The 9,609-nt window shown below is 36.1% G+C and overlaps 1 protein-coding gene across 5 annotated transcripts in view; it reads left to right on the top strand.

Annotated features, from left to right (window-relative positions):
- Window positions 1-55: 55 nt before the first annotated feature.
- LOC107103722 (collagen alpha-2(XI) chain-like) overlaps window positions 56-9,609 on the top strand; it is a 36,636-nt gene continuing 27,082 nt past the window's right edge. The window contains exons 1-5 of one of the 5 annotated variants that reach the window (XM_015403527.1): window positions 56-236; window positions 361-483; window positions 6,873-6,983; window positions 8,269-8,484; window positions 9,281-9,334. In XM_015403527.1, the coding sequence (XP_015259013.1) occupies window positions 141-236; window positions 361-483; window positions 6,873-6,983; window positions 8,269-8,484; window positions 9,281-9,334 (600 nt within the window). In that variant the 5' untranslated portion in view covers window positions 56-140. Of the gene's footprint in view, window positions 237-360; window positions 484-4,584; window positions 5,425-6,872; window positions 6,984-8,268; window positions 8,485-9,280; window positions 9,335-9,609 lie in introns of all 5 variants that reach the window. The other 4 variants (XM_015403524.1, XM_015403528.1, XM_015403526.1 and 1 more) reach the window with 4 other exon arrangements.

The following is a 9,609-nucleotide window of genomic DNA, read 5'->3' as shown; positions in this document are numbered from 1 at the left end:
GTGGATAAGTTGATATTATTGTTTGGGTTTGATCACATGCTTGTTGTTTGCTGTTCCTCCTACTTGTCTCTAGGTGGCATCGGATTGCTTTCTCTGTTTCAAAGAAAAATGTGACACTGCTGCTGGACTGCAAGAAGAAGATGACCCGTCCTCTGCCCAGAGGCAATAAGGCTGAGGTGGACACCAATGGCATCACAGTGTTTGGAGCTCGTCTGCTTGATGAGGAAGTTTTCCAGGTGAGGATCTAAGGAACTTATTACAACCTGACTTTACATTATTTCATCACATTTTGAAATTAATTTGTTTTAACTTAAATAAAACTTATCTGTATTAATACTCATATCCACTTTTCCTTGACAGGGAGACATCCAGCAGCTGTTAATCGCCTCCAACCCTCAGGCTGCTTATGACTTCTGTGAACACTACAGCCCTGACTGTGACTCCCCTCTGCCCAAGACCCAAGCTCAGGATCCCAACACATATGTGAGTAACAGACCTAACAGGGGGGCGATACTTCGTCTTTAATAAACCGACATCCCTTCACCTGTTTTAGTCACATATTAGATAAAATAGAAGATAAATAACTAGAATCAGGACACATCTGTAGCTCCAAAAAATCTCGCCCAATCAGAATTTATGGACCTATTTTTTTCACACACTTTCTGTTGATATAAACATAAAGAACATATTAAGTTAACTACACTCACAAAAGTGTTTGATCCAAATTTTAATATTTATGTTATTTTATTACGTAATCAATGACAAGATGCATAATTATTTGCATTATAAAATGTATTGATTTGAAACACATTATCATCAGGTTTATGTATTTAGTATAAATAAAGTAAACTTACTCTTAATTAATACTATGGAGTGTCTTTACTTCAAATAAATACAGTTTAGTGTTTGAATTGCACACATGTAAACTGATTATTATGCAATTCTAGCAGCAAACTTTATGTATATAAAATAAATAACACAAAGTGTTGATTATGAGTTGGTAAACTTCATAAATTTTAAATATATGAACCTGATTATTATGTATTTTAACAAAATAATCTATATTAAACTAATAAATATGGATCCTGTAAGGTTTATTTATTAGGTTTGTATTAAAATTATCCAAGAAAATTAATTGGGAATTGTTATTGTGGAATTGTGATATTGTTATTTAATAGAATTAGATAAATCTTAGAAATTGGGTGAAACATTTTTGTGAGCATAACCTTTTAAATAAGCAATTTGAAAAGAAGAAAAATACACTAAAAAAATTTCAGAAGACCAATGCAACTTTATTACAGACATATTTTAATAGATATTTTTAGTTTTGTTTATTCAGCTCTGGAACAAAAGTGCTGTGTTAATTTAACTTTTCACTTTCTTTTTATTTTGTAGCAAATTTTCTTTCCCAATAGATTTAAAACATCTATTTTTTCCATTGGTTTATTATTAACGTGTGAGGAGTACGTGAGCCTATGTAGATATAATCAAACAGTGAGATCAGCGGCAGATTTCTGAACTGTAATTCCTCAGGTTCAGATCAGGTCATCTGATAAAACCATCAAAGTTCTGCTCCCCTTTCTGTCTTCCTCATGCACCCTTGTCATCAACAACTGTTTGTATCTATCCCACTTCCCCTCCACCTCTACAGTCTGTGTCCTGGGGGTATTTAGAAAAGCAGACGGCTTTTTATTTTCTGCTCCTGTAAAGATTTATTTCATTTTAATCATGACTTCCCTGTTTTCCCTGTTTTCTGCTCTGCTGCAATGGAACACAGAAAGGTGGGGGTAAGAGGATGATACAGAAAAACATCAATGTTTGCCATGCTTTGTTCAGATGGATTGAAATAAAGAGAACATCAGCACAACATGAACTTTAAATTCCGATTGGTTTGGTGGTGAAATTGTGACATAGGACTATGGCTGAAGGTCTGCTTATGGTGGAACCTGCTTGCTTACTGAGACTGGTCGGTCAGAATTCACTCTAGGCTTTGCTGTTTTGCATAGTTGGGGACTTTTGTTTTATACAGGCTGCATCACAGATTTGATTATTCAAAGAAGGTTCATCTGCATGCATCCATCCAAAGTACCCATCTATCATGAGCTTGCATGCCTGGTCCTACTCAGTGTGATCATCAGACACAGTTTGTCTCCACTGCCATGTTGATGTTGTTGTGATGACTTCTCCTGGAATGCATTGAATTCCCTGTTTTTACTCCACCGCTGCTTTTATGGTTTTCTCATTCATCAGGGTGGATTATCTATTGAATTCTATTCCATTGGTAACTTTAAGCTTTATAAAAAAGACTCAGATGAAGTGAGAAACAAAAGGTTTGCATTGTTCCGTCACCCCATTGCTTTCCATTGCAGATTCTCAACTCGGTACTTCTTGCTTTTTACTTTTCTTCTTTTTTTCGCTCCATAACCCTTCCTTATTTCCTTTACCTCTTTTAGTTTGTTTTTTTTGCTTTCATTCATCTTCCTGTCTGACTCCATCTCATCCTTTTTATCTGTCTTACAATCATTTAATCCCTCCGTCTTTCTCAGTACTTTGATGAGGACCAGGATGACCTTTACTGCCCCTATTATTATTATCCCATCATTATAAGGAAAACCAGGTTTTCCCTCCTCCTCTGCACCCCCTCCTCCCCAACCTGGAGACCCAAAATAATGGAGCAAGAAGGAGGGAAAATGATATTTGGGTTGAGGAATGAAACAAAAAGAAAAAATTAACATGATAAACAGCAATAAAAGAATCCATGATATAAAGTCAACTTGCTAAATATAAGATATAACCTAAATGTATTCTACATATTTGTTGAGGTTATGTATAAGGGCTTACCTTTTTATTTATTTTTTTATTTTATTAACTGACTTAAGGATCTCTCATCAGTTATCACTCTTTACCTCCTTTTTTTATTTCCCTTTCTAATTAATCAGGTTTGACCTCCTAAACATCCTCTTCATATCTACGATTTGTCGTAAATCACATTATGTCTGTTTCCTGTCATTAACATGTTGTCATGTATGTATGTATGTGTAATTGTCCACATTGTGGCCAAGTGGCGGCACTGATGAGGTGTAGGGATGGTTGTTTTAGCATACACAACACACCTGTAATTCATTCCCACCATTTATGGTTATTTATTAGGGTAAATCTGCAATTCCCATTATGTGTGTTTTAGACTTTTAATTTTCAATCTCACTTCTTGGAAAGAAGCTGAAAGTATTTTTGTATTTTTTGTATAATTTATTGAAGGTGAATGTTTTACAAATCTTTAACAATAAACAGTGGAATGTACAGAAATGGCCATTTAAAATTATTCTATTAATATTTAGATTTTACAGAAGTTGATTAAAAGTAAAATTTAGTTCAAGCTAAACTTTTATATAAATATAAAAATGCCAAATCTGATATTCCTAAATATTCCTTATGGGTTAGGAGAATTAGTTTTAAATTAATGAATCCAGACAAAGAAATTCTGATAATAAAATATTTAGATTTTGTTAAATCTAGAGTCTCTTTTATGTGCGTTAAAGGTGAACTCCATCAATTTAAAACAAAACCTCTTTTTTTTTTTGCTTTTCAATGTTTTATTATTTGCATGATCTGAAAAGTTATTGTTGCATGAAGTTCCTGTCTTTTGTATTATGCGTTCATTTTTTTCCAGTTATTTCACTGCATGGTTATAAAGCTCAGGTTTGCATTATATTCAAATAATTCATGCATGTTTGTTAAAGTTTGTATCAAAAAATATGTGATCATTTTGCCATTGCCACTACTGAGCCTATATTACTCTTTAAGGTATTTGTCTTTTGATTTTTTTACATTTTCAATGTATCTTTAGAACAAACCATTTTTGTTTGCATGTCTTTACTTTCAACAGTGGAACATAAAATAATATTCTTTGTACTTTTGTGTATGTGTGTGATTTCCTTTACCTAACATGTTGTTGCATGTCTTCCTAACAGTAAGCTGCTGTCCTTTGCATGCTTTAACTGTTGGTTTTCCAGTTGAACCCATTAATGCAGTTCTGCATCAGTTTAGTGCATCAGTGGTGTGTGTGATGTGGGATTGTGTTTAGAGTGTGTGTGTGTGTTAAAACAGCTGGCTTTAGCTGACTGGTCACACCCCCCAGTGCCTCTACTAAACCACAACCTCCAGTTACTTAGAGAGCAAAGATGCTGCTTTTATTTGATGTTGGGAATGGCATTACTGGAGAAAACAGCAAATGTAAAAAAGAAAGGATGCATTATAGGATTATTATCAAAATACCAACATTTCTTAAACTTATCTTGTAACTCCACTGCTGACTGTTGTTTTATTTAGACGTAGACTTCTGCTGTATCCAGTAATGCCTGCACAGTCTCAGTAAATCATCCAGACCTTAGCCATCTTTATGTCACTGTTTGTCAAAACACCCACTCTTGTCTTTTTGTCTCTTTCTGTCAATCCTTTGTTTGTGCTTTTCATCTTCCTCCCAACCCCTCCGTGTATCTTTATCATCTACCCTCCCTCCCTTTCTCTGTCCGTTTGCAAATTCTACATTACAAATACTCTACAAACTATTTTACTGGATATTAGAAGAAAGCGGTCAATGGAAAAGCAGCTCCCCCTAAGCCCCTTCTTGCAAAAGCTAAACCCACTCCAGCAAAGTCAGCCAAGAATGGACCTTACAAGCTGGTAGTCAAGCCCCCGATGCCCACCAAGGCATCTAAAGCTTCTAAAACTAAATCATCCAAAGTAAAACCCACTCCAGCACAGATCCTGTTGTCTAAGATCAAGCCAACTGCAGCAAGTAAATCAAAACCCACATCTGCTCCAACTAAGAATGGAAATGGTAAACCAGCTGTTCAGAAGAAATCAAATGGTGGAGCTAATACCAATTCTAATGCAAATGGGAAGACATCCAATGGCAACAGCAAGGCTCAAACCAAAACAAATGGAAATGGGAAGCCCTCTGTAGTGTCGAAGGTGAATGGAAACGGCAACGGCAAAGCTCCGACGCCGAAGAAACCTGTTGGAAATGGGAAAGTTACCGGGAAAGTTAATGATGCAGCCAAAGCTAACGGCAACAGCAAAGCAAAGACTGCGGTTTCCAAAGCACCCAAACCCACAAAAGCAGCTCCTTCAAAAACAGCGAAACCTGCTACAACCAAAGTTCCTGTAGCAAAGGCCCAAGCAGGGTCCAAAGTGAACACTAAGGTGGTCAAACCAACTGCCGGCAAACCTGTGAAGGCTTCAAGTCCAACAAAACAAACTTCAACAACTGCAGCCGTCCGACCCACTCCACCTAGACCCACAAAAGCCAAGATGGACAACAACAATGTGAAATCCCACCACAGACCCTTCCCACCGTTTGGCAAGGCTTCACAGGGTGGATCTGTTGTCAAAACTAAGAAAGTTACCAACGGTTACCCAGAGGTACAACATGAGGGTTCATGTTTGGTTCCAAGTGTCCACAGATTTATGCTCTGCTCTTCCATTCTCTTTGCCTGCCTCGTCCATCATGTGGGATCTGCAGTAAAATCACAGCTGATAAACAGATTTTGGTGTAAATCCTCACTGATGAACCAGCTCGCTGTCTGAATGGAAGTTGGTTAATGCAAGCATTCTGCCTTCTTGTCTTTGCATATATCATATGTTCCTCCCAACCTTCCCAACCTCTCCATATGATATGATCCTGCAGCACACACTGAAGCATGGCTCTATGGCTTAAATATACAGCTTTGTTGTTTGTTTGTTTTTTTTACTTGACTTAAGGATCTGAATCCCCAAGAGTAATTTTACCTGGAAACAGTCAGATAATGGGCGTGTGTTATTATAATACAGCAGCCAGGAAGAAATATCTTTTATAAAACTTAAAATGTTGCTGCAGAACAAACCTCCACCTGTCGCTTTGTCACTGTCTGGCTATTATTGGCCTCTTTCTGACTTTGATCTTATTGATTTTTGTTGATTTTTAATTAAATATGAATACAACAGCTTCACAGAATCTATGGCAAGCTTTAAGCATCTATTAACATCTTTGTAGATTTATTCTTTAAGGTAAATGGTATATTAAATGACTAAAGTCCAGGTCTGTGAGGCTGTTAAGTCACTATGTCTCCGTTTTTTCTGACCTTGGTTGAAACTCGACATTCTGAAGCATCAAGCTGGGATGTTTTCTTTTGCATCAGATGGATCGATGCCAGCGTTGTTGCTTCCAATAAGAGCAAACTTCACACTTTTTAAACCTTGGCTTTTAAGCTCTGTAAAGCAAAACCTGTACAAGAATTGCATGGGAAGAAATTTCAGTTAAGTCTCAATGACTTTGCAAATCTTCCATATTGCATAAAGTCTTTGATGCTCTAAAAGCAACTGAAACTTCTTTTCTATGATGGCTCTTTGCAAGATTAAAATGTGCATCACCAGTGGAAACCTACGACGGAGTATGAGGGAAAATAAAGTAATGATATTATGAGAATAAAGTTAAAAAATATGGGTTCTATGAACTTAAAGTTGTAATATTATGAGATTAATGAAGAAGCCTATTTTAATTTTAACTTTTACATAAAAAGGTTAGGCTGCAGTTTTGGTAAACTTGATTAATTGTCTGTTAGGGCTTGTGTCTCAGTATTACAACTTTTTTCTTATATTTTTATTGCTTTATTCTCGTAATGTTAAGACTTTACTGTAATAACTTTAAAAAAAAAAAAAAAACTCTTCTTAGTATGGCCCTAGTACTCTGTTGTGAAAACCTTTCACTGGTGACCACAGTTTGACGATGAGTTGAGGTTTCTGGCTAAAGCAGAACCAACTAACCCTGCTCTCCCAATCAACTCTGCTTACTTCCTCTCTGTTCACAACTTCCTGTCAACCTGACCAATCAGGATGTAGAATATTCTGAGGCTGGCCACACCCCTACAGACGATTATTACTATGAGGAGATGGTTCCACAGGCAGACGGTGAGGTGTTTGGAGAGGAAGAAATACCAGTTCAGGTAAAAGGAAAATCACACGCATTGAACCATGTCAAAGAAAAAAAAATCTTCTATGAATTTATCACATTTGTCTATTAAACCAAACAGCTAAGCAGTAAAACTTTATTATTCTTATCAGAATAAAACCATTTTGTTAGCTGTATGACGGTGAGCCCAGTCCTTGTAGTTTAACTCTTTCCTTTTACATTTTTCTAACCATTCATCATTTTACTGTCAGCACAAAGTAACATGTGAGAGAAAACTCCTTTAAAAGAGAATGCACCACATTCATCTCCTGCTTCATCAAACATGTTTATGTGGCTCCTTCTCCTTCACTGCAAGGTTCCCGACTTGTTCTCAGATCAAGATGCTTCATTAAACCCAAACAATCTTGGGATAAGAACAAAAACCTTGTGATGAAAAAGACCCACATGATGATATTTGATGTCAAGTTTCACCACAGAGGAGATGGATGTAATCCATTCTTATTTAAAAGAAAAACAAACTGGAAAACAGCTGCTGCTGAAGGTTCCTTAATGACGCTAACATGTTGTTTGTGATCATTTCTTATTTGTTCAATAACATATCAAAGATAATTAATTACTTATTAATGTAAGTTGATTTTATGGAACATGTTTTGCCAACTTTGGTGCTAAAATCTGAAAGAAGTTTGGTGAAACTTTTAATTTGATTAGAAATGCCAGTTGAAATGCTTCTATTAGTGTTTTCATATCAGCATCCATATTGGATTATTAACCTTTATGTCTAGAAAGATGTTCGGTAAGTACACATGTGAGATCTTTGTTTTGCTTTGGGTAGAACTTAGCAGAAGTTTGTTTTCACAAAGCTTTTCATTATCCGTTTGCATCCAGAAAACATAAGATAAAGGCTCCTGTATAAACCTGCTTTAATTTTGAATCAAACTCTTTAAAAATTATATTCATTTATCATTAAAAACAAGCTGGTAAGGAAAAGTTTTGGTGAAAACTGGTTAGATAAAGATTGATTTTGGATGAAAAACAGAAGATTTATAGTGGTAAGGTATATTTCCTTAATTTACTTTTAAAAAGAGTGAATTAAGGATTGATCAGGTTTTTAGAATCTGCTTCATTATGTTTTTTTTCATAAGGTAAGTTATATTTAAACTGTCCTTCTTCTGGTACACCTTCTTTTTTTCTACCCCCTTTGTTTCTAAACATCTTCCATCTCATTGCTTTCTCTTCCCTCTCTTGTATCTTTATTTTCCTCTATTTTTCTTTGGGGTCTTTCCATCCATCTTTTATGGGCTGTAATAAACCCATCACAGCCTCAGGTAGAACCAGCCTTGGAAGGAGAGGAGCTGGATGCCACCAAGGCAGGCGGTGTGGGAGAAGAAGTTTTCACGGAGGATTATGTGACTGGAGACTTGGGCATGAGGGAATATGATTATTCCTATAAGGACTACAATGAGCCGGAACCAGAGACCGTGAAGGCTGAGGACCACTTTGGTCCAGCCCTGTCCGCTGTGACGGACGAGGGAGGCGTAAGTATTTTAGCTTTTGAAGCAAAAATCCGTTTTAACCAATCAGGATTTCTGGTCTTTGATTAATTGTTTTCAATATCTTCTCAATGATCTGGTTGAGTTAGCCATGAGTCAAAGGTCTGGACCTGTTGACTTTTTCATTTACCCTAAACCGACACAGAGCTGATACATGTATAATCCACTGTTGGTAACGTAAACAAATACTTAAAATATTTAAAATAAAAACAAAAGTTAATTCAAATATTTCCACAGTAATCCAGGCCAAACTCAATCAGTCAGAGAAATAAGTTGAATGCAATTAAAGACCTTGAAGTTACAGTGTTGGTTGAAAATGTTATTTTCTAAGTACATACTAGTTAAAACAATGCTACAGCTAGTACTGGTTTGAGGCTGAATCACTAACCATACATTCAACATACACTGAAAAAATATAATGAAAAGGCATCAGCTTTCAGGATGTTTTTTGCGGTGTATGCAAACAGTAAAAGTACTAGTAATAGTAGTAGTAGTAGTATTAGTAGTAGTAGTAGTAGTAGTAGTAGTAGTAGTACTAAGCTTTTTCTCTGCAAAGAATGTAGAAAAGTTTTGGACCAAGACCCTGGAGACCAGTATTGGTAACTGAATATCATCTTAATGGGATTTGTGTGTTTATATTTAATGTGCATCATGGTGGTGATTGCTTTGATTGTTTATGTTCTCAAAGTTAATGCAGTACATGTTCTGATTTTGGCCTGGATTTGTTAGTAGCTCCATAATGATTTTGTTGTGTTCCTGGATGCCTGTGTGTTTTCCTCAGGTCGGCATCAGAGGCCAGAAAGGAGAAAAGGGAGAACCAGCAGTCCTGGAGCCTGTGAGTGTATTTTTTGCTATGTGGGAATAAGTGACAATGTTTCAGGTTTTATTCAAGATATCTTAATATGAACAAATACTTATTTTAACCAAAGGTCAGAACTTAGATGATTACTTGTTAACCACGTTTCACTATCATGGATATTTATGATAAAGTAGTGAATATTAATGTATAAATGTTTTTTGCTACTTTTCTTCACTTGATTTGGTAGTCTCGTAATTAGGGTGGAGAGTTTGCATTTTAGAAAGCCTCAAGTGGTCAGTTCAAGCCTCACA

This window comes from Cyprinodon variegatus, unplaced genomic scaffold (assembly GCF_000732505.1).
Source record: "Cyprinodon variegatus isolate N-32 unplaced genomic scaffold, C_variegatus-1.0 Scaffold1513, whole genome shotgun sequence".
NCBI classification, from domain to species: Eukaryota; Metazoa; Chordata; class Actinopteri; order Cyprinodontiformes; family Cyprinodontidae; genus Cyprinodon; species Cyprinodon variegatus.
Note: the sequence above shows the minus strand (reverse complement) of the source record. Positions and strands in the feature narration are given on the sequence as shown.